This window comes from Ailuropoda melanoleuca, chromosome 12 (genome assembly GCF_002007445.2).
Source record: "Ailuropoda melanoleuca isolate Jingjing chromosome 12, ASM200744v2, whole genome shotgun sequence".
Taxonomy (NCBI): domain Eukaryota; kingdom Metazoa; phylum Chordata; class Mammalia; order Carnivora; family Ursidae; genus Ailuropoda; species Ailuropoda melanoleuca.
The window spans coordinates 6,531,438-6,555,913 of NC_048229.1; the positions used below are offsets into that span (position 1 = coordinate 6,531,438).

The 24,476-nt window shown below is 43.2% G+C and overlaps 1 protein-coding gene across 2 annotated transcripts in view; it reads left to right on the forward strand.

The window, feature by feature from the left end:
* ZCCHC8 (zinc finger CCHC-type containing 8) overlaps positions 1-20,272 on the forward strand; it is a 30,235-nt gene extending 9,963 nt beyond the window's left edge. Inside the window, exons 6-14 of one of the 2 annotated variants that reach the window (XM_034672525.1) lie at positions 2,471-2,574; positions 2,691-2,756; positions 3,343-3,403; positions 3,875-4,017; positions 4,308-4,450; positions 7,920-8,041; positions 9,849-9,935; positions 10,202-10,319; positions 15,521-20,272. In XM_034672525.1, the coding sequence (XP_034528416.1) occupies positions 2,471-2,574; positions 2,691-2,756; positions 3,343-3,403; positions 3,875-4,017; positions 4,308-4,450; positions 7,920-8,041; positions 9,849-9,935; positions 10,202-10,319; positions 15,521-16,302 (1,626 nt within the window). In that variant the 3' untranslated portion in view covers positions 16,303-20,272. The remainder of the gene's footprint in view (positions 1-2,470; positions 2,575-2,690; positions 2,757-3,342; positions 3,404-3,874; positions 4,018-4,307; positions 4,451-7,919; positions 8,042-9,848; positions 9,936-10,201; positions 10,320-15,520) is intronic. The other variant, XM_034672526.1, reaches the window with a different exon arrangement.
* The last annotated feature ends 4,204 nt before the right edge of the window (positions 20,273-24,476 follow it).

Below are 24,476 nucleotides of genomic sequence, written 5' to 3' on the forward strand. Positions count from 1 at the left end.
CTTTAAAGAAAGAATTTGAACTACATAATTTTTCATGTCCCATCTAACTCTGAGGTTCTGGGGTTCAGAGTGGTACCTGCCTGGAAACTAGGAATTTTATGTATTATTCATTTAGTCCTTTAATAAAGAGTAATAAATATTTACCAAATGCTCCCTTGTGCCAGGGACCCTTTTGGATTCCAGAGATACAGCAATGAAAAAGAAGGGCAAAGTCTCTGCTCTAGTTGAATTACATTCTAGTCGGGGGAGGCAGAGCTCTAAAGAAAAGAAATCAGCATAAGGAGTTAGACGGTAGCCGTGGGGCATTTGGCTAGTATGATGAGTAGATGGTGACAGCCTCTCCGATAGGAGCCCTGGATCAATTGAGGGAGTGAGCCATAGTACAGTTTGAGTGAAGAGTACTCCAGGCGGTAGAAAAAGTGAGTGGAAAGCCCTGGGGCAGGAGCAGGCACTTAGAGTTGTTCACTGTGTATCAAGTGCTGTTGTAAGCTCTTCACAGTTACTGCTCATGAAGGTACTATTATTATTCTCCTTTCACATGGGCAGAAACAGACTTGGAAAGCTAAGTAACTTGCCATCAGTCCCTTAGCTAGTCAGGAACGAAGCCAGGGTTTGAATCCAGGCCTTCTGATCCTGGAACATAAGCTCTAGATCTTTATGTTGCCTTATAAGCCATAGTAAAGGCTTTGGGTTTTACAGAGATGAGATGAGATGTCATTGGAGGCTTTTAGGTAGAAATGTGACATGATACAACTTGAATTTTTAAAAGAACTGGCTTCTCTGTGGAAGAGACTCTGTAGCTGGTTTACATGTGGAAGCTGGAAGCCAGTGAGAAACTTACTGTAGGATCTCAGGTGAGGGAAGATGGCAGGTTAGTCTAGAGAGCCAGTGGTGGAGGGGAGAAGTGGTTCGAACCTGGATATACCTTGAAAATAGAACTGATCAAGTGTGTTGATGAGTCGGATGTGTAGAACACGAAAGTGAGAGAGTAGTCCGAATGACTCAGGTATTTGGCGTGAGCAGTTGGAAGAATGTCCTTGCCTTCTCTGTGATGGGAAAAACTGGCAGGAGGAGCGGGTTTGGAGGGGAATGGGAATCCAGTTCAGTTTTAAGTAGGTGAATTTGAGATTCCTGTTAGTGTCCAGGAGAGCTGTCAGTCGGCACTTGAATATACAAGATTGGAGTTTAGGAAGCAGAACTGGATATGTGGGCATTGTCAGCATATCATCATCCTTCATATCGTGGGTCTGGATAAATCACCTCGAGAGTGCAGGTAGAGAAGAGGACTGGGACTGAGTCTCACAGAAGATGGAGAGAGGAGGAGGACTGGTCAGCAGGGTAGAGCATGGTGTCCTAGAAGCCAAAAGAAGTGTTTCTCTGAGGAAGGAGGGGAGGAATCACCTCTGTCAGTTGTTGCTCATAGTTTGAGACAAAGGCGGAGCTGTGGGGGGCTCATTGGGGAGCTTAGTGCCATGAAAGGAACAGAAGCCGTCCTGGAGATGTTCAAGAGGGAATGGCAGGGCCATCTAAGAAAAGGAAAAAAGAGTGGGGGACTATTCCAGATTAAAAGAGACTATAAGATTACTTAACATACAAATGCAACAGATGAACCTTAAATCCTGGCTTAGGGGGGAAAAAGGCATTTTGGGGACAGTTGGGAAAACAGTATAGATTGGATATAGATGATATTAAGGATTTATTAATTTTTTTAGGTGTGACAGTGGTATTGTAGCTTGTAGAAGAATGTTCTTATCCTCAGAAGACCCATTCTGAAGTGTTCAGGGGTAAAGGGTCATGAAAATAGTCTGTAGCTGGTTATGTGTGGAAGCTGGAAACTGGGTAGGAGTTACTGTGTTTATCTCAGGCGAGATAAAATAACGGCTTAGACTAAGTTGATGGCGGTGGCTTACTTTCTTCCAACAGCGGAGTGAAAAGTAAGTGTCCATGAGCGTGTGTGTGTGTGTGCGCACACCTGCGTGGAAGATGGCAACAGTTGTTGGATCTAGGTGGACAGGAAGTAGCTGGGTGTTCACTGTACCATTTTTTCAACTTCTCTGTGTGAAAAATTTCCCCAGAATCAGAGGGAAAAGAAAAGAGGGAATGGGAGGAGGGTGGGAAATAGTAAACTCAGACGACTACTGAATTGTCTTGCTGCCAAGGGAAGCAAAGAAATGGGGAATTGGAGGGAAACGTGAGAGTCAAAGTTTTTATTTTTAAAGTCTGAGGAGAAAGCAGCTGATAGTAACGATGTCCTGAGAGGGGAACTCCGATCTGGGAGACACGGGGCGTTTAAAGAAACAGCTCTTGCTTCCACCTCAAAATCTGGCTCCTTTAACTAGGGAGTTGATTATGTCTTCTAAGAATTTCCTCCAAAATTAAATTGTTAAAACAATTGATCATAGTCTTACATAATTTAATGTCTTTTTTTTTCCTGCTTAAATAGCAATATTTTTTGACTTGTTTTCTGCAGGTTGTAGGAAGTGTCCTGTATTTTACTAATTTTTGCCTTGATAAATTGGGGCAACCGCTACTAAATGAAAACCCTCAGCTTACCGAAGGATGGGAAATACCCAAGTATCCTACATAGTGAATGAAGATCTTTTATGCATCTTGCCATTAAGTTCACCTTTAAAAATATTTACCAAATTTTGCAGACTATGATAACTATTCCTTAATAAAATTCACTAAAGGTACCAGCAAGTCTTCAGCCACATTGTTTCTCTAGAAGGGCAAGAAATACAAGTAAAGGCAAAAAGGTTTGTGTGGGGAGTTGTTTTGTTTTCTTCTTCTTTTTAAGACTTTTTTAAACCAAAACCATGAACTCTTTTAGCTTGAAAAATTACTATTCTTCATTGCTGGCTTACTATAAATTACAGATTAAGCTAGAATTTTTAATATGTAGACATTTAATATGTTTAAATCAGTCACCTGTTTATTGGAATTCATTGGTTCACGCCTAATATGCTCGGGTGGGTGGAAAGGTGTCGTTGTTGCTATGAGTTTGATTGCTGTCTTATTATAACCTGCCCCCTCCCAAGTTACCTAAAGGAAATATAATCTGTTTGCCTCGGTTCTCCTATTATTAACCGCTGACAAAACCCAGAGGTGACAGATCAGTCAGGAACATAAGGGTCCTTGGTTAAAAGAGTTGGTTAAAAGTACTGTTTGTTTAAATCTCTAAGTACAGGAGGTGAAAGTGTACTCATGACTGCAGATATTAGTAATCTGTGATCTGCGTGCTTTCTTGTCTCTCTGATACACTTTGCTGTCATAAAGAATTGTATTGATTTGCTTTTACATCTTCATTTATGTTATGCACATCTTTGTTTTTTGACCAAATAGGCCAAAGCCTCACTGTTTCAATTGTGGTTCTGAAGAACATCAAATGAAAGATTGCCCAATGGTAAATTTTTCTCATATAAAAAAAAAAAAACCTTTTAACTAGAATTTTCTGATGTTTTCCACACATTTATGGTGTTGTGTGAGATAAAGAAACTTGCTGTGTTAACTTTCTTTTGGTCCTTGAATTTGGAACCTTTTCAAATTTGTACTTAAATTTTAAGACCTTAGATTTAAAAAAGAATTATTACAGTGCTGTGTGACTGAGATGAATGAAACGAGAGTTGCTTTTTAGAGTTTATTCTAAGAACTTGATTTTATGTTAAGATAATACCAAAATAATAAGAAATTAAAGTGACTGCTGCTGCTTTTTGCTTATTTTTCTAAAATATCCACTCTTTAATACTTGTTCATTATATATTAAAACTGGAATAATCTGTTTGCTTTACCTAAAACGGAGTGCTTATGTTTATTTAATCCTGAAATAATATCTGAACTGCTTGTTTCTATTTTTCTCAAATGCATTGTGATCTAGCCGCGGAATGCTGCTCGAATAAGTGAAAAGAGAAAAGAGTATATGGATGCCTGTGGTGAGGCGAACAGCCAGAATTTTCAGCAGCGATACCATGCAGAAGAGGTGGAAGAAAGATTTGGAAGATTCAAGCCAGGAGTCATAAGGTACTTCTCTGATTTTTCCGTAGAACGTCGTTTCTGTGTCAGCAGTATTTAGAACGTTCTCTGCGTCCTGAGGGTAATCGTCAGTGTGTAGATGTGCTCCAGCACCGTTCTAGAGAATATGCATCAGTTCGTTCAGGAACATTCATTGGAATCTCACCTGTGCATTTGTTAAGCACCGTGTCACTGTGTATAGCATAAGACACACAATTGTTTTAAAACATTGGGGACTGTATGTGTTTTCATCCAAACAAGAATACTGTATTTTTTTTCCCTCTTTTGTTTTTCGTTAGCGAGGAACTTCAGGATGCACTGGGTGTGACGGACAAGAGCCTTCCGCCTTTCATATATCGGATGCGCCAGCTTGGATACCCACCCGGGTGGCTCAAAGAGGCTGAACTGGAGAACTCAGGGCTTGCACTCTATGATGGAAAAGGTATAGTATGTTAAGTTAGATAAGTCAGCGTAAATGTTACCTTTTTTTCCCCTTAATTAGAGAATTACAGTAATATCTGATAGGAATGCCCGGCTTGTTCAGTGTGTACTAAGTTAACTGAAAACTAGCATGATGTTGTTTACTTTTGTTTTACAAGGAAGGAACTAAAACTTCATTGAGAATTATCAGATGTTATCTGGACCTGCTCAGTGACTACATAGGCCAGAGCACCAGATCTCTAGCTAGTCCTCATAAGCTCTTGCCTTCCTTAGAAATGGTAACAGAAGGGCGCCTGGGTGGCTCAGTTGGTTAAGCATCTGCCTTTGGCTCAGGTTGTGATCTCGGGGTCCTGGGATCAAGCCCCTCAGTGGGGAGTCTGCTTCTCCCTCTCACTCTCCCTCTGTGCTCTCTCTGTTTCTCTCAAATAAATTAAAATCTTAAAAAAAAAAAGAAAGAAGTGGTAACAAATCTATTCATCAGTGCCAGGAGACCAGGAAATGTAGTTACATAAACCCTCTTGTGGTCTAGAACCCCTCTCTTAGGTATCTACTCTAGAAAAATATTCACACGTGTGCATGAGGAAAGTACGTGTACGTATTTTTGTAGCATTGAATATGACTGTGAAAAATTAAAAACATTAAGGCCCTAAAGAAAAATGGCCAAATAAATGATGGTGGATCTGGGCTGTGGAATCCCTGCAGTTATTAAAGAGTGGAGTGAATCTATGTGAGCTGACATGGCAAAATCCCGGTGCAGTACTGAGTTTCTGCCTAACTTACCAGGGACGCCATTCATCCTACCTTGAAAAAAAGAAAGAAAGAAAAAGAATCCCACATGCATGAAACAGTGCTCCATGTTTTTTCTGAGGACATTTATGTAAAATGTTTTTTTAAAAGATGTTAACTGAGAACTGTTTAGGTTTTAGGATTCAGACTCAGAGAAGCCTTTCCTGACCACCTTATCTACCTGTTTATCTATTTAAGATTTATTTATTTGAGAGAGAGAGAGAGTGTGCACGTAAGTAGGGAACGGGGAGAGGGAGAGAATGTCCAAGCTGACTCCCACTGAGCAGGGAGCCTGATGCGGGGCTAGATCTCGGGAGCCATGAGATCAGTACCTAAGCCAAATCCAAGACTTGGATGCTTAACCCACTGAGCCACCCAGGCACCCCTGACCACCTTATTTAAATATATCTCTTCCTCATTGACCTGCCAGTCTTTATCACTGAGCCCTCTTTGTTTCCTTCATACCCTATCACAATTTATATATATATATATTTCTTGGTTCTATTTCTCTCTTTCTATTTTCCCAGCTAGATGGTGTAAGGTTTACAATTGCTAAAACCATACCTGTTTTATTCACCAGTATATCCCCTAGCACGTAGCACAGTGCCCACAATGTGGTAGATGGTAAGAATACTTTTTAAAAAAACTTTTAAAAAGTTTTAACCAATACAGCAAGCTCAGCAGTGGTTCCCCTTGAGAAGGAAAGAATGTTGGACTAGAGACGGTAGTTCTCTCTGATGCTCTGAATCTTTTAAAAATGAGAATGTTTCTGTATGTTACTTAAGTAATTAAAAAATATATATTTTTAAAAATGTTTTATCTATTTTTACACATGAGAGAGAACATGAGCAGCAGGTGGGGGGGGCGCACAGAGGGAGAAGCAGACTCCCCACTGAGCAGGGAGCCCAATGTGGGACTCTATCCCAGGACCCCAGGATCATGACCTGGGACTAAGGCAGGTGCTTAACCGACTGAGCCACCCAGTCTCCCGGTACTTAAAAATATTTTTAAGAATTCACCAAGCCACCCCTTCTCAATTAGTGCTGAAGAGCTATTTATAGGACAGCCCTTTTAATATCTCCCCAAGTCACGCTGACGTTCAGGTATCATTCATGCCACTTTCTGTAGGTGGTGCTCACATTTCTGTTGGCTTGTCTTTCCCTCTCTTTTTTAGTTTAATTAGAGATTCTTTGGACAAAAGGTTGTGGGTGATTTGAGAGTCTCTCAAATCTCTTAATATATAGATTCCCTTCCTTGTTTTTAACAAAACTGTATTTTGTCCTTTCGAGTTTTCGAGTTTTTGCTGCTTCATCCCCATGGTGTGTTTCTTTAGTGTGTTCCTCTGTCCCTCTGTTTACTGTGATGGAACCAGTCACTGATGACCATTGCCTAGCTATACCTGTTAATGATAGGTTGCAAAATGGTTATATCCTTGTTCTTTCATTACTTCTTAGCTTATTAGCTAGAATACTTACCTTAGTAGAAACTTCTCGCAAATTGTTTGATTACCTTATGTATGTAGACATCATCAGACTGACAAAATAAATTCATGGTTTATTTAGTAGTTTTCAAAGTAATAAAGTGGTTCCCAAATACCCTTCTGTCATCCGTAAAGTGGTTTTAATAGTGTGTACCTCTTAAAGTCGTCACGAAGATGAACGGACTTAATACTTGCAAACCATTTAAAACAGTGTCTGGTACATAGTAAGAGTTACTTGTTTATTAAATAAAATAAAGGCATTGCGGGGCGCCTGGGTGGCACAGCAGTTGAGCGTCTGCCTTTGGCTCAGGGCGTGATCCCGACATTATGGGATCGAGCCCCACATCAGGCTCCTCCGCTATGAGCCTGCTTCTTCCTCTCCCACTCCTCCTGCTTGTGTTCCCTCTCTCGCTGGCTGTCTCTGTCTCTGTTGAATAACTAAATAAAGTCTTTTAAAAAAAATAAATAAATAAAGGCATTGGAATAGAGCATCAGGCAAGTCATCAGATCAGTGCAGACTAGACTTTCAAGCAGCCCACAGACAAACCCAGGTTTCTAAGATTCTAAACATTAATTTTTATTAAAGTATCCTCATTGTTTAAAAGTTCTAATCTAGGGGTGCCTGGGTGGCTCAGTCGTTCAGTGTCTGCCTTTGGCAAAGGGCGTGATCCCAGGGTGCCGGGATTGAGCCCCACATCGGGCTCCCTGCTCCACTGGGAGCCTGCTTCTTCCTCTCCCACTCCCCCTGCTTCTGTTCCCTCTCTCGCTGGCTCGCTGTCAAATAAATAAAATCTTTAAAAAAAAAAAAAGTTCTAATCTAATGATTCAGAAAAATTGTAATTGAAACCATTCTCAGAATGCTTCTGTTGGGGCGCCTGGGTGGCACAGCGGTTAAGCGTCTGCCTTCGGCTCAGGGCGTGATCCCGGCGTTATGGGATCGAGCCCCACATCAGGCTCCTCTGCTNTGCTTCTTCCTCTCCCACTCCCCCTGCTTCTGTTCCCTCTCTCGCTGGCTCGCTGATAAATAAATAAAATCTTTAAAAAAAAAAAAAGTTCTAATCTAATGATTCAGAAAAATTGTAATTGAAACCATTCTCAGAATGCTTCTGTTGCCGTGAATATAAGCACTTGCCAGTCCACTTTTGGTCTGGAGAGGGATTATGTTGGCATCCGGCAATACAAACGCTCTGATGGTTTCTTGCAGACAGTGCTGATGGGGAAGCGGAAGCTGGAGAAGCCCAACAGAATAAAAGCGTCACCTACGATCTCTCAAAATTGGTAAACTATCCAGGTTTTAATATATCTACTCCCAGAGGAATTCCAGATGTAAGTATATTGTTTTTGTTTATTTTTCTGGGATGGGACATTGTAACAATGATTGTTCAAAACATTAGCTTATGTAGCAGTTACTGTTACATAAAGAAGTAAATGTGTTACTTTTGTGTTTAACTTTGTAACTTCTAGGTTGACTAGAATCTCTCTCTCTTTTTTTTAAGATATTATTTATTTGGGGCGCCTGGGTGGCCCAGTTGGTTAAGTGTCTGCCTTCAGCTCAGGTCATGATCCTGGGGTCCTGGCATGGAGCCCCATGTTGGGCTCCCTGAGATCATGACCAAAGGCAGACGCTTAACTGACTGGGCCACCCAGGGGCCCCTATGTTGATGAGAATCGTAAGTGAAATCTTGTGTTCATTAAAAACAAAACAAAACATTTTTTTCTGATTTTTTGCCTTATGAAAAGGAGCTAAAAAGAATAGATTCTATAAATCTTAAACTGTTCTAAAATTAAAAGATAATGTTTTTATTTTTATTTTTTATTTTTTTTATTTTTTATTTTTTTTAAAGATTTTATTTATTTATTTGACAGAGAGAGAGACAGCTAGCGAGAGAGGGNGCTCAGGTCATGATCCTGGGGTCCTGGCATGGAGCCCCATGTTGGGCTCCCTGAGATCATGACCAAAGGCAGACGCTTAACTGACTGGGCCACCCAGGGGCCCCTATGTTGATGAGAATCGTAAGTGAAATCTTGTGTTCATTAAAAACAAAACAAAACATTTTTTTCTGATTTTTTGCCTTATGAAAAGGAGCTAAAAAGAATAGATTCTATAAATCTTAAACTGTTCTAAAATTAAAAGATAATGTTTTTAAAACATGGGATGGTTCTGAGAATTACTTGGCAAGTAAAGCCTTTAATCTAAGTTACTATGACTCCATTTTCTGTGCTATAGTTCCTTTCCCCCCATTTTTTCTCTTCAAAGCAAAATTTCTCATTCTATATGAGAATGGTTTTCTACATTTAATCTCTTCCAACTTTCATTTTATGTTTCAAGACTCGACAATGGCCTGTTGTGGTAGTGGTGGTGGTGGTATTTCAATAAAAAAATGCCTTCTAGGTGTTCTTAGAAACTGGGCAGCAGAGAAGAAGCCATAGGTCTGAACTATAATCTAGCGAATAGATGTGAAGATAAGTGTGTAATTAATCCAGGGCTAAGCTGCACAGCACGAACTATCCGTGCTTCTGGAAATGGTCCCAGTACCAGCCTACATCAGAGTCCACTGGGGGCGCTCGGTAGAAATGCACATTGTTGAATCCCACCCTTAGATTTAATGGACTTGACCCTGGAATCTGTAGGTTTGACAAGAGCCGGAAGTGATTTTTCTCGAGAACCACTGTTGCATGTGCTCTTGAGATGAGAGAGAAGTGATGTTGAACCATAAAGATGAGTGCTGGGTTTGGAAAGGGAAAGAACAGAAGATGGAAGCTCAGCGTGAGTGAGCGTGTTAGGAGCAAAGGTGCTGTGGCCAGTGCCAGGGCATGAGGGGAGGGAGGCCTGACAGAGTCCACGCTGCCAGTGCCTAGAACTTCTGCTTGGAGTAGGTGGAACCTTTTTGGGCCAAGTGATTTTGTCAAGTAGGCTTTTAGTATTCAGTTTGGATCATTTTGCAGGCAGAGTTGGTTGGTTTTTGTTTTTCTTTTCTTCCCTTCAATGCATCATCATTTTTATTAATTCCCCTAAAAAGGAAAAATCACATATGAAGCAGAAATGTAATTTGAGACCTCCACTTTACAAAATCTCAAAAGTAGGATGTTTTCCAAATCCAGGCTTGTTTTTTCCTTCTTTTGTCTTCATAAGGAATGGAGGATGTTTGGGTCCATACCAATGCAGGCTTGTCAGCAGAAGGACGTTTTTGCCAATTACCTTACTTCCAACTTCCAAACGGTAAATAGCTTTTTAGGGTGTGGTTGATAAGAATTTGTTGCTTGTGTTTGTGGGATTTTGTAACTCATTAGCATCCTTGTGCTCTTTTGTTTTGTATATAAAGCACTCTGTGTTTTCTGATGAGTCACAAGGAAAAGGTTGGCTACATTCATCCTTTATCTACACTTAGCTCCAGACTGGTTTTCTGCATGGTGTTGGAGGGAGGGTGTGGAATCCAGTTCTTTGTCTACCCCATTAACTTATGCTTGGCTTGGCTCCTCCGTTAGCCAAGTGTGAAGTCTGGCAGCAAGAGGTCTTCGTCCCAGTCCAGCCCTGGTAGCCCGAAGAAGCAGAGGAAGGAAGGCGGCTCAGCAGCCTCGCCTGCAGACATGGAGCTCGACTCAGGTAGGTTTCGTTCCGTGGTGTTGATTTCACTGAGAAGGTAGGGCGAATGGGCATGCTTCTGAGTTCCATTAGGAAGAGGGTGCCTTATGAGCGCTAAAAAATGCTTTGATTTTGTCCTTGGAGATGAGAGCATCACCTATAGAACTGATACAAGGTCAGGTGGGGGACAGCTTACTGAGTTCCTGAGTCAGGCGGTGGAAGGTGGTCTGCTTTAGCAGCTCCATCCCAAGAGGAAGAAGGACAGAACCAAACTTTCCCAGGTATTCTTCCCATTCTTCTTACCCCAACTTGGCAAGTTGCCCCTCCTTTCAGGGAAGAGAGGCCCTGAGGAAATTTGTCCTCTTGGAAACCCACAGTGGAGCAGAGGCCTTGTCCTCTGGTCGTCCTCTGGCTTTTTACTCTCTAGTCCTCTGGGCGTAACCATGGAAGCTGTGGCCAGCCAGGACTGTGACAGTCCTCAGCAGGTCCGTAGTGGATCAGGACAGGCACACGCCTGCCTTGTTGAGTCCTTCACCCTCAGTGCCAACCACCAGTCCTTGGGGCTTCCCCTTGGGACTGTTGGTGAGTAGCCTAGATTTTGCCCTCAGAAAGCTCTGGAATGAATCAGAACTTTGTTAATTTGATAAATCGCAAAGCTACTCTGAAGCCAAGACTGAAAACTCACTCCTTGTGCTATCTCCCATCCCAAATGATGCCCACTTGTTTTGGTTCTTTTCACATGTCAGATGTTCTAAAGTGAGATTAAATGGCGACATGGAGATGAAGTGCATTTAGATACCCTGATGATAAGATGCTAGCAATCCCCAGTGTGATTATGAATCCCTTCTTTTCAATTCCCAGGGAGAATTTCAAGGTCACAGATTAGATTCCCTTAAAGTCCAGAATCACAGCCCCTCTCCCCAACCATTTTGCCAAAATTTTTGCTCTGCTTAGTCTCAGCCATCAGAGTTCTTGATGCCAGAATAGCATTCACAGCTGGGCTTTTAGTAGCTACGGCCTGATTTCAGTATCCAGTCTCACTTTTCACAGGGTCAGCAAGTTCCTAACAGAATTATGACAGCCTTTGCCACATTCATGAACTTTTGAAAACAAGCAATTCTCTAGAACTCAAAAGCAGTTGTCCCAGACAAGATTAGCTTCCTGGAGGCCAGCACCTCTCTGTGTTATCAGAGCCCATGGCCAGGGGTTCTGAGCAACGGCAAAATTCGTGGTTTCTGTCTCTCAAGGACTTCTGTGGGTGTGGTTGTCTGACTCTGCCACCTGTGCACTTAAATTCCGTTGGAAGAAAACTCCCATAGGAAGTGAATTTTGGTCTTAAGCACTTAAAATATCTGTGGGCAGGAGCCACCTGTGCTTGGTGTTTTGAACTTTTTTTTGGGGGAGGGTGTGCAGAGAGAGGAGAGAGAATCTCAAGCCGACTCCGTGCTGAGCACAGAGCCCAGTGCAAGGCTGGATGCCATAACCCTGAGATCATGACCTGAGCTGAAATCAAGAGNAGGGTGTGCAGAGAGAGGAGAGAGAATCTCAAGCCGACTCCATGCTGAGCACAGAGCCCAGTGCAAGGCTGGATGCCATAACCCTGAGATCATGACCTGAGCTGAAATCAAGAGTCGGGGACGCTTAACCGACTGAGCCACCTGGGTGCCTCTGTTTTGAACCTTTTGAGATGTAGTTTCTGCATCTCAGTTTGAGAATTGGTGGTGGAGCACCGCTGGTACCAGGCCCACACTCTTGTGTGCAGGTGTTTTCAGCCCTATGCTGGGAGCATCGTTTATGTCCTGTTAGGGAATTGCTGAGGCCTGAGAAACCTGCCTCCTAGGGGTTTCTCTCCCTCCCCCTCATATGTGTCATTAACCAATCTAGAGCCAACCTGAACCCTTGTGATGAAGTCAGACACTTTATCCCAAGGCCAGAGACTTGAGAATCCAAGTTTAGTCCCTCCACCTTTCCTCCGTGGCTCTCAGTCCAGAGTGGAATTGGGGGCGGAAGACCGTGCACTTGCTTAATAACCCTGGGGTGGACAGTTCCGTCAGAACATCATTGGGTGTCTGTAAGGCAAGCAGNCTGGGTGTTGTAAGGCAAGCAGGACCATTCAGAACAAAGATTACCCCTGGTGCCTGAGAGGCAGCATTGTCACACTGTACTGTCAGGTCCGGCTCGGGCNTTGGGTGTCTGTAAGGCAAGCAGGACCGTTCAGAACAAAGATTACCCCTGGTGCCTGAGAGGCAGCATTGTCACACTGTACTGTCAGGTCCGGCTCGGGCACGTTCCCTGAGGAGTGGTTGTGCCCCATGCTAAGCCGCAGCAGTGCCCTGACACCCCCACTCTGCCAGCCGTGCCTTAGCTCGCCGGTCACTCTCGCCCTGTGGTCCTGAATTGAATCCTTTCATCAGTGGAGCCTCTGCTGGCATCTGCTGGTGCTTCTGCCTGCTTGCGCACATTTGCTAGGGGTAGTTCAAGGTCCCAGGCTACTTGCTAAAGGCCCTCTGGTCTCGGCCATGGGCAGTGGCACCTGGTTTTGTTTATAAGCCTCTGCCTCTTTAGAAGAACCACACTTGTAAGTAAAGCCGCTATAAGATGCCCTCACCTCCTGAGGACAGAGGACCATGTGGCAAGAGCTTCCTTGCCCAAACCACAGGCTTCAAAGATGAGCCAGTATGAACCTCTACAGAATACCAGGATAAGAACACTGACCACACACTCAAGCTCAAGGCCAAAAGCCACATGTCTGGACCACCATGTGTGTCCATGCATCTCCATCCCCAGTCAGCCCTTCAGTGTTTCCTCTCGACCCACCAGATGTCAGGTCTTCGAGTTGCCAGTAGTAACCTGCTTTCGCACCTAGGTTCTGAACAACTTAGGTGATCAGTCAACAAGTAATAAATACTATCTCAGATGATCAGGGCCAGATTTTAGTACTGCTCAGTCCCAGAGCCACGGTGGCCTGCTCCCTGAACACTGAAGCAGGCTGTTTTGTTAACACCCGGGTATGTGGTCCTAAAAGAAGGCAGGCCTTCCCACCCCCAGTACCGGTGCAGCCCCCACCCAGCTGCTTCCTGCCCTGCAGGGGCAGAGCTCCGGAAGGAGGAGCAGAGCATGTGACCTCTGGGGACAGCTCCCTCCCAAGAAGAACTGTTGAGTTGGTCTAATTATTTTCCTGTGGAAAATTTCATTGGCAAATGATTAATATGTTCTAAGTGAAGTGGATCCCATGTCACAAACCCGTGGGTTCAGCGTTTCGGTTCGAAACTGTGAACCAGAGCTGCCTTCGCGTCCTCTCCCAGTGTACGTTGACATTTTCCTGTCAAGAATACATTCCACGGTATTCTGTGCAAATGAAGCTCGGGTTACCCTTTGGAATGGTTTGTTCTTAAACGCATGACCAGCATTGGTTGTTAAAGAAATCACTTCCTGACAGGTGTTCTGTCCTCCCTGCCTCCTGTCCCCTCCTGTGTGGTGTTCATTGTAGAGAAGAGCACCAGTGGTACCCTTGGGATTCCCAGGCTGAGAGATGCCATTCATCTGCACTTGGGTCCACCCTTCATCTTGGCCCTGCTTCTAGCCGGGTGCCCAGATCCCAGCGGTACCTCAGTAATGGCGTCTTTGTTCAGGCCTCTCTGTCCTGATGGCTCTCCCTCCCCTCTCATTGGTGTTGCATCCTTCCTTTCAGCTCTTAGCTCTTCACTCTTCTGAGTTGATTTCTTAAAATCTAAGTGACAGTATGTTACCTCACAAATCTTACTGTCCGTACGAGAAAGTTCAGACTGGTTTTGCATAGCTGTCAAGATCGTGTTATTCGGTTGAATTTGCCAAATTTTTAAAACTTGTGCTGTTTTGGACCCTCTACTAGACCCTGAGGACAGGAAGATTGATGAGACACAACTGCTGCCCATAGTTTGCAGTCTGTGTCGCCTGGGGAGTGCAGGGGCATGGGCGTCATTTTAATATGAATGCGGAGCCCGTGGTGAGACCTGCATCACCACAGAGCTGGTTACGGGCTGTAACGGTGTCTCAGAGGAAACGCCAAGCTGCTGTGCTGGATGAGGTCATAGACCCTGATCAGGACAGACTTTGAGCTGCATCTTGAGGAATAAATTCAAGGATTTACCATGGACATGAGCAGGGTTAGGGTATTTGAGTCCATGGGACATGCCAGTGCAGAAGCATGAGACATCCCGGCACACTGGTCCAACGGAGGTGTCGCACACGGGGCTTAAACCCGCCAGTGAGAAATGACATGGTGGAAGTAGGCAAATTCTTGGTTATAGAGGGCCTGTTACAAGGCGCAGAGGATCCGCCTTTGTCCTGTAGGTGATGGGAGTGCTGAAAGATTTCTAATGAGGTGGGAAGGTTAATGGGACCAGATTTGTGCTTTACAAAGGTAAATAGTTTGGAGAATGGATATAAGGAAGCTGAATCCAAAGGCATGGATGACTCCAATATTCCTGATACAATGTCATGGCTGGGACAGTCCATAGGAGAGAGGAGACCCCAGAGAGCCGGGGACCAGGGGTGGGCGGAGCAGAGGGAGAGGAAGGACTCTCAGGGGATGGACAGGCTCAGTTTGGGAGACATCAGCCAGCCACCACCCCACCGATGGTACCAGTAGTGAGAATAGCAGGGAGGAGCAGAGTCCGGGTTTGAGGGAAAGATCCTTTGTTTCGGACAGGTCGGATCTGTTGTGTCTGGACATACAGGTGATGAGGACCAGTGACCGGTGAGCCACACGGACCCACCGTTCAGGCGGGTAGTCTAGACTAGAGGTGCAGAACTGGGAAACAGGCCAGCGTGTATCCCACCCTGTCTCCTCAGCTTCGTCTCCTTTGGCAACAGCCTGTCCAGCCTGCGTTTCCCGCCACTGTCCCCCTCCACTTTCCCGGGACCCCTGTCTGCCATGCCCGCCCACCACCTGGAAATTACTCTCCGCCTCCATGCCCTTGTTCATGTTTCCTCACTCTGAAACGATGCACACAGCATGCAGATGGATTTCCAAGGGGTTTCGGGAAGGTTCGCTGTCGGGAAGAGCCCACGCTCTCCCTGCAGGTGTTCTCAGGTGGTGATGGTTTTGGTACCTGAGCCTCCAGGGTGTTCCCCAGCCAGCTTATTTGGCCACCGATCTCTGGATACACCTGAGTTCAAATTAGAAATGTTGGTAAAACCAGATGCCGCGACAGCTTCAAGTATCCTGACTTTTCTTTCAGATGCGGAGGTCCTGCACAGCTCTCCAAGCAGCGAAGCTTTTCAGTTTCAGCCCCCATTGCCCCCTGGCACTCCTCCCCCCCTGCCACGGGGGACTCCTCCACCCATCTTCACCCCTCCACTCCCCAAGGGCACCCCGCCGCTGACTCCCAGTGACTCCCCCCAGACCCGAACAGCGTCGGCGGCTATGGATGAGGACTCGCTGACTCTGGAAGAACTTGAAGAACAGCAAAGGCGGATATGGGCGGCCCTCGAGCAGGCGGAGAGCGTGAACAGTGATTCTGATATTCCTGTGGACACACCTTTAACTGGGAATTCCGTTGCCTCTTCGCCTTGTCCAAATGAGCTAGACCTCCCTGTTGCAGAGGGGAGAACCTCTGAAAAGCAGGTGCCTGATGAGCCCGAGGTGGCAGACCCTTGTACGAAGAAATCGGAAGTTGAACATTCTCTGAGCCCAGATTCTGAGCCTCCGTTGCCTTGTCAGAAGGAAGAGGACGAGTCTGCTCAGCTAGACTCTAAAGATGCCCGTCTTGACAATGGCGTTGTTGTGTCGGACTGCGACATCAGTAATGGAGGCAGTCAGAAGCTCCTTCACGTGGACGCCAGTCCTTCAGCAGCCACTAAAACTCACAGTCCTGTACCTGACATGAGCAAGTTTGCAACTGGAATAACGCCATTTGAATTTGAGAATATGGCAGAATCTACTGGAATGTACCTCAGGATAAGAAACTTGCTAAAGAACTCACCCCGAAACCAGCAGAAAAACAAAAAGGCCTCTGAGTAACTGCTTGACTTAGCACGAAGAGCTATTTAATTACCTGTAACTTTGTGTTCTGTTAATTAGTACCAAGTGGAGATAAAATTGTTTTCCGGTTTGTCCCTCCCATGTTTAAAAATCTATCCAAAGCTTACTTGTGGCCCAAAGGTAGGCCTGTTTTAAGAACAGAAAGACTGGGCTTGCTGGTTTACTGTATTTTATCTTATTGATAAAAACTTGGGGGGTGATGTAAGTATGGGCTGGTCTAGAGTAGTTCGCTAAGGTTTCTAGTACTTTGGGATCGTGTCTGTCAAGAGTGATGGTTTTTATCTGTCTTTTGTACATTGTTTTCCCTTTCTACATTTGCTAATTATCCTGTATATAAGTTTAATATATCATTTTTTAAAGAAGGAAATTCTAACCATTTTAAATTCATATTTCAACTCTGACAACCAAACGAGAAAAATCAGGGATGAGCAGCTTTACCCCATTTGGGGTATTTTTGTAAGTGATTTACACACATCAATTTTAATAACACTTTTACTTTTTTGTAACTTCATTCCTCCTATAAGTTTGCTATATAGGTATGTTCATCTTTGTGTACAAAGGTTTAATAAATTAGCTTTCATATACATAATCTTAAGACTTTGAATACAAAAAAGTGATTCAGCTAAATTAGTGTATACAACCTTGTAAGTTTGGACATAAATTATGTGGTTGCAAAAATTAGTGGTAGCAAAGAAAATCTAGGAAAATGCAAGTTCGAGTATTTTTAATGTTCTTTCAGCCTTAACTATAGAGACAGCAGACTCTTTTAAAGTAATTATTTTGAAAAAAAAAAAAACAACCAGAGGGCAGCTAGCCTTTGTACAAAAATAACTTTCTAGATTTGAACCCTAAGATAATTAATACTTAGAAGTAAAAGGTAGACATAAACAAATTGCTTTTAATTGTCAGGTGCATAAGATAGTGCTGGACTGTGTTTTTTGTCTTTAAGTGGAATGCCATTACATTTTTACAGTCGCGTCCCTGAAAACAACTTGAACTTAGTCTCAGGTAGTGTGATCCTGCTCTCAGGCCAGCAGAGGGAGCAAACTACAACCATTGCAGACCATTCCAGATTTCGTTTTCAGTTTGAGAACTCGGATAACCACATCTACTCTTCTATAAACAGGAAAGGGAAGGAAAATCCTAGGAAAGGGGCAGTTTATTTTCAAGGCCCTCACAGAACATGCTAGAAATTGAATAAAATGTTAAATACTTCTGGGTTTTTGAGTGGAAGTATTAAAAAAAAAAGTGATCCTAGTTTACATAGTGTTTTCATATACACTGTCTTAATAGTTTTGTCAGGTACATCTAATACCACTACATTATGTCTGTAACCTGAGGAAACTGCTGGCATTGAGAGGTTCCAGGGACTTGTCAGCGTGCAGGAAGTGGTTGTTGACAGGCCAGTCTTCCACTGAGGCCTTGACTATTCCCTGAGTCATACAGGTGGTGAAGGGCCGCTGTGAGGACTGCTTGGGAGCACCAGGGAGAGACACCTAGCAGTTTTCTCCTTAGCACGAGCCACAGGTCTCATGTTAAGGTGTGTTCGTGGCATTCCCCCCATGTTCACAATCCCCATAGTAGGCAGGTATGGTTAATTTCCTGTTTTAGAGGAAGTACCTAAGACTCGCAGCTGGTAAATCACCTAGTGACCCTAACGCCAGAGCGCTCTGACCCCCACATCCACACTCTTAGCCACTGTGGTGCCTCCTTGTCAAAAACTCTATAAAAGCAGTGGCTTCTCCAAAATTGGCTTCTCTTTTTTACTTGCTCAATTACTTATTAAGGACACAGTTATGTAGTTCTATGTACTTTGGGGCCTTACAAGGAGGAAATGATAGAATCTGCTTCTAGGAGCTTACACGCTAGCAGAAGACAATGGCTTCCTCCTGGCCACGAGATCCACGGAGTGGCTGAATAGAAAGGACAAGGTACTTGGACCATCTCGGGTAGGGGGAGAAGCGCCTAGGGAGGACTGGCTTCAAATTCACAAGGCTGTGGGTTCAAGTGTTTATTTGGAAGGTACTTAAAGACTTATGGAAAGAGAGAAACGTTGAGCTAAGCCTGAGAGGGGAGGTAGAAGGATTTCCATAGATGAAGCAACCATTGAATGTACGGGAAATGCCGTGAATAACACGAGCAGGAACATTCGAGAAATGTAGGGTGGTAGAAAAAAGGACTTTGAAAAGGGCCCTTGATTCATCAACACTGAGAACTCTTGATTGCTTTGCTATGGGGTTTGAATTTTATTAGGGAAAAGGATCTGCTTACAGATCTTTCGGTGACAAGTGACCTCATCTAAGTGGTATTTTAGGGAGATGAATCCTAAAGCAGAACTGAGAGTGAACTGGAGAGAAGAGACATTTCACAGAAGGAAGCCTCCCCCAAATGCAGACTACTTGCCTTAGGAAGGTGCCCCACTTTTAAAATCTGTCGTACGTGCTGTATTTGAGCGTCATGGAAAGCGCTGGGCGGAACAACATGTTGTGTGGACTTGTCTGCGCAGTGACAGATCTCGGGGTGTGGGTAGGTGAGGTCATAAGCAAACACTTGTACTTCAGGATGGACTTGGAGCTGGGCTGGGGACCGGTTTCTAATCTTTGCCTTGGGTTGGAAGGAATGTGGATTGCAATACGGGTTGCTAAAACAAGACCAGCTGTCATCTCCTTGGGCAGATAAGTGGAAAAAAGGCTCTGCCCTTACTAGAATCAAATAACCGATTTCTTCTTTCCAAAGCTTGAATTTCCTTAAGTGGTCAAAACTAGCCTGCTTTCTTCCAACAACAGTTTCTCCTAGTTGGTTCTGTTCTTCAGGTTCTCTGCTGGAACCATTTTGCCCTTCTGTGTCAGACTTTGTAGATTGTCATTAGCATGCAAAGTCAACAAGGGTGTTGTAATGATTTTGAATACCCAAGTGGTTTGTAAGGCATAACTCAGTTCCCAAGAACCCAGTGTGTCCACACAACCTGTGTTTGTTTTTTTCAGCAGTTAGGAAAGTCCTTTTTCCTTCAACCTAATGTATTCATTGATTTAACGGTCTAAATTCACTTTCGAATGGTCAGGGTGAAATTATTTTGTTGATTTGTTTATAAATTGTTAATTACAGAGCCATGTCTGTATTAATATATCGGAAGTTTCTGAACAGGCATGTTTTGTAAATTACCAGCAATCTAGGTAGAATGTTTATGGAATGTTGGAGCGGTGACAGCGTCTAAAAGGGAATTATTTATATATATACACATATTTATTTATTTAAGCTTCTAAACAAATAACTGCATTTGGGGAGGAAAATGGAGAGAGACTGTAAAATTAAGTGGAAAGACCTCCCTCCCTATTTATTAGTTGCAGAACATGTGTTTGTCATTCATATTTGGATTTTGAATTTGTGGATTTTATAATTTAGAAAGCCAGCCCTCTGTAAAATTCACACCCATACCCTTCTACTAGCTGATGTTAACCGTCCGTGCATTAGACTTGACTTCTAGTGAATTTCCATTTGCACCTATACCCCTTCGTAATTATTTAAAGAATAAAGTGGGAGACTTGATTTTTCTTTGAAATCTTTCCTTTTTGAATTGTAAGCAGAAGGAGTAACAAAGCCATCGATTTAAAGGGAAATCTGTGAAGGAAACCCACACCATTTTTCTTCATACACTATAGAAATTTATTTTTTTACCAATTTTCTAAACCCCAAACTTTTGTTTTTCTTTCCCCAAATGGAAAGTCTTGATTTTTTGTTGATTATAAATGTAATGCATATTTGTTGATAAATTCAAACAAAACGGAATAGTATAAAGCCCTTTATAATTACAACTTTCAGAGAAAAATCATTGTTTGTGGTTTGGTATACCTTTTTCCTGAGCAAATACATGTAACTAAGAATTTTTAAAAATGTTTTGTATGTATTAGTGTGTTTCAATAAAAGTGAGATTATACTGTGCTTACAAGTATTTGAAATCTAGTTATTGTGTTTTTTGAGATTTTGTTTTGGGGCGCCTGGGTGGCTCAGATGGTTAAGGTTTTATTTTTGTTTTAAGTAATCCCTATACCCAATGTGGGGCTCAAACTTAACCCCAAGATCAAGAGTCCCATACTCCATGGACTGAGCCAGCCAGGTGCCCCTCCAGTTATCATTGTTAATGGCTACATGGTAGCATACCGTATTTATTCAATATCATTTATGATATTTTTGCTACAAATGCAGTGAACATTTTTTTAATTTTAATTTTTTTCTTTTTTTTTTTTTTTTTGAGAGAGAGTGCATGCACAAGAGTAGGGGGCTGGGGAGAGGGAGAGGGAGAGAATCTCCAGCAGACCATGCTAAGCCTGGATCCTGATTCAGGGCTCAATCCCACGTCCCTGAGATGGACTGGAAACAGTCAGATGCTTAACCGACTGAGCCATCCAGGCACCCCTGCAGTGAAGAATGTTTTTGTAAGTTTGTTTATTTATATATGTGAGAGCATTCACAGAGGGAGAGGGAGAAGCAGACTGCCCGCTGAGCAGGGACCCCCCCCCCACCGCCCACACGGGGCTTGATCCCAGGACCCTGAGATCATGAGCTGAGCAGAAGGCAGACGCTTAACTGAGCCACCCCAGCACCCCCACAGTGAATTTTAAAGATAAATCCTTAAGGGGCACCGGAGTGGCTCAGTCAGTAAAGCCTGCGACTTGATTTTGGCTCAGGTCGGGGAGTCTGGGTTGTCAGGCCTGCATCCACTTGGTGCTCTGCATGGAGTCTGCTTGAGATCCCTCTCCCTCTGCCTCTGCCCCTTCCCCGGCTTGAATGCAAACACACTCCCTCTCCCTGTTTCTCTCTGAAGATACATAAATAAATAAAATTTTTAAAAATTAAAAAAATTTTTTTTAATTTTATTTTTTATTTTATTTATTTTTAAAGATTTTATTTATTTATTTGACAGAGAGACAGCCAGCGAGAGAGGGAAGACAGGCAGGGGGAGTGGGAGAGGAAGAAGGAGGCTCATATCAGAGGAGCCTGATGTGGGGCTCGATCCCAGAATGCTGGGATCACGCTCTGAGCTGAAGGCAGACGCTTAACCACTGCGCCACCCAGGTGCCCCATAAAATCTTTTTTTTAAAAAAATGTTGGGGCGCCTGGGTGGCGCAGTCAGTTACACGTCTGCCTTTGGCTTGGGTCGCGATCCCCAGGTCCTAGAATGGAGCCCCGCATCGGGCTCCCTGCTCAGCAGGGGTGTCTGCTGCTCCCTCTCCCTCAGCTGCTCCCCCTGCTTTTGCTCTCTCGCTGTGTTCTCTCTCTCTCTCTCAAATAAATAAATAAAACCTTTAAAAAAAAGTAATAAAAGTAAATCCTTAAATATTTGTGGAAATATGTTTATAGAATGCATTCCTAGATTATCAGATTGGATATCTTTTGGGTGTTTTTGGCAATTTTTATTTCTTCTGTAAATTGTCTTCATATCCCTTGCTCATTCTGTTTGTTTACTTAATGATATATAGTAACACTTTATTGAAATGTATATCTTGTTAGGTACACTGCACAATTATGTTTTTAATCTGTCAGGTATATTTTAATTTGTTTGTGATACCTTTTGTAGTATGGAAGTTTTCAGATTGTTACCAGTCAAATCTTTGAATCTTTTCCTTTATGAATTAACAATTTTGTTTTGATGTTCTATTTTCCAGAGACTTTTTATTTTGCAAACTCACTGATATCCAATAATGGTGTTATTGGTTGAAACTGATATTGAAAAATTATTTCTTCCCAAGTATTTAAATTGTGTGATTAGTAAGACTGTCTCTCCTTGTCATTCTCTTAAGTTTATTTTCATGTAGACGAGTTTATTAATTACCCACATTTGGTTCATATTATGCCCTAATATGTCACTATATTTGGGGTTTTTGTTCTGAATAAACTGGAAAGGGAATGTTGTTGTCTTTCCTTTTATTGGATTATTTTTTCACATATGGATTAAATGAAAAAAAAAAAACTAGAAAGAATATACCAGAATGCGAAAAATAATTTTATAATCTAACCAAAAGAACAGATCATGCAAAAAAAAGGTTAAGATCCTAATCCTTTTATTATACTTTATTCTTAGTAAAATTTATATTATATGGTAATGGGAAATTCTGTATATCACAAATTCTAGATATCAGAAATGCATTTTTTAAGCAATTAAGTATCAGTGATCTGGCTATATTTGGAATTTTTATAATACAAGGAATTACAGAAAATGCAAGAGGTTTAACCCTGACTCAGCTTTCTATCGTTCTAAACAGCTGAGATTGCTTTGTAAGGATGACATCATACCAGACTGAGTTCTCGGTGTTTTCAGTGGCGGAGGCTAGTCCATTAGTCAGAAGTGAGAATGACAAATGAAACTGGATTAGGACAGGTTGTGGGATTAGACCCAGGGCAGATTTCTCACGGGCTCCTAATAAGTTTCTTTCTGTTTATACCACGTGCCTTCCATGCCCGTTCTGATCTGTGTCTCTCTCAACCAGTTATAGTTTTATTTGTTGCATTGGTCTGGAAGTCTTCATGTTCAAATACACGGGGGACTCCTGAGATCCTACTGTCTGAGGATGGCTGAAACCTAATATGGTTTCATGATTTACAGAATCAAAGATGAGCTCAGGGGTCACAGGCATGTGAGAGGAACAGAATGTGTCGCCTACATTCATAACTGAAAGAAGGGTGAAGTTCTTCCGAATTCTCTCCTAAAGGTTTATGGTCTCACCATTGAGAGCCTGGCATTAGAGACCCAGAGGAGAGGTCTTGCAGGGCATTTGCTCTGGCTGTTTCCTCTGTCCTGCTGTTTTTCTCCTGAAATCCGATCAGCTGAGTCCCTCACAGCCTTGAAATGTGTGCTAATCTCTCTCCTTCTCAGTGACACTACCCTGGCCACCTGGTTGAAAACTCCACACATACATACACACCACCAAATCACTCCTGACGTCCCTTGTTCTACTCTCTCTTTTCCATAGCATTTTTCACTCTCTAACATATTACATAATTACTTATGGTTTATCATCTGCCTCGCCCAACTAGAATTTCAATCAACAAGGCAAGGATCTCTCAGTCTATTGATATGTCCCAAGCAGCTAAAACAGTGCCTGGCACGTTAGTAAATGCTCAATGAAATTTTTTGATTTTTTAAAAAATGGTTCTTTTTTTTTTTAAAGATTTTATCTGTTTATTTATGGGGGTGTGGAGCAGAGGGAGAGGGACAAGCAGACTCTGCTCTGAGCACGGAGCCCAATGTGGGGCTCAATCCCACAGCCCTGAGGTCATGACCTGAGCCCCAACCAAGAGTCAGACACTTTAACCAACTGAGCCACCGAGGCACCCCAAAATTTTGTTGATTAAGTGACAAGATTTGGAAGTTGAAACATCCCACCTGTTTGTGGTAATAGAGACTAGCTAACACCCTGGTAGAGAAGTAAACTCACGTGCACGTACAAGTTTGAATTCCGACCTTAGTCTCTGCCGACTCAGGAGTTTCTGTGTGTCATCCTCACACTTCCTTCACCATGAACTACATTTCATTTTTGGTGAACCAAAGCAATTTCCTTTCTTTTTTTTTAAGATTTTTAAAAATTTATTTGACAGAGAGAGAGGCAGTGAGAGAGGGAACACAAGAAGGGGCAGAGGGAGAGGGAGAAGCAGACTCCCCGCTGAGCAGGGAGCCCAATGCGGGGCTCGATCCCAGGACTCTGGGATCACGCCCTGAGCCGAAGGCAGATGCCTAACGACTGAGCCACCCAGGCACCCCGATTTCTTATTTTTTTTTAAAGATTTTTTTATATATTTATGTGACAGAGAGACAGCCAGCGAGAGAGGGAACACAAGCAGGGGGAGTGGGAGAGGAAGAAGCAGGCTCCCAGCGGAGGAGCCCGATGTGGGACTCGATCCGGAAAGCCAGGATCACGCCCTGAGCCGAAGGCAGACGCTTAACGACTGCGCTACCCAGGTGCCCCGCCCCCAATTTTTTAATCTCATTCTTTATTCTGGTATTCAGAGCAAAATTACCATCCTATTTAATGTGGTTTGTGTGACTGATTCACTCCTGGGTATATTTATATGGTGTATAGGCAGACATAAGCCTCATTGTACTCTTCTTTTTTTTTTTTAAAGATTTTATTTATTTATTCGACAGAGATAGAGACAAC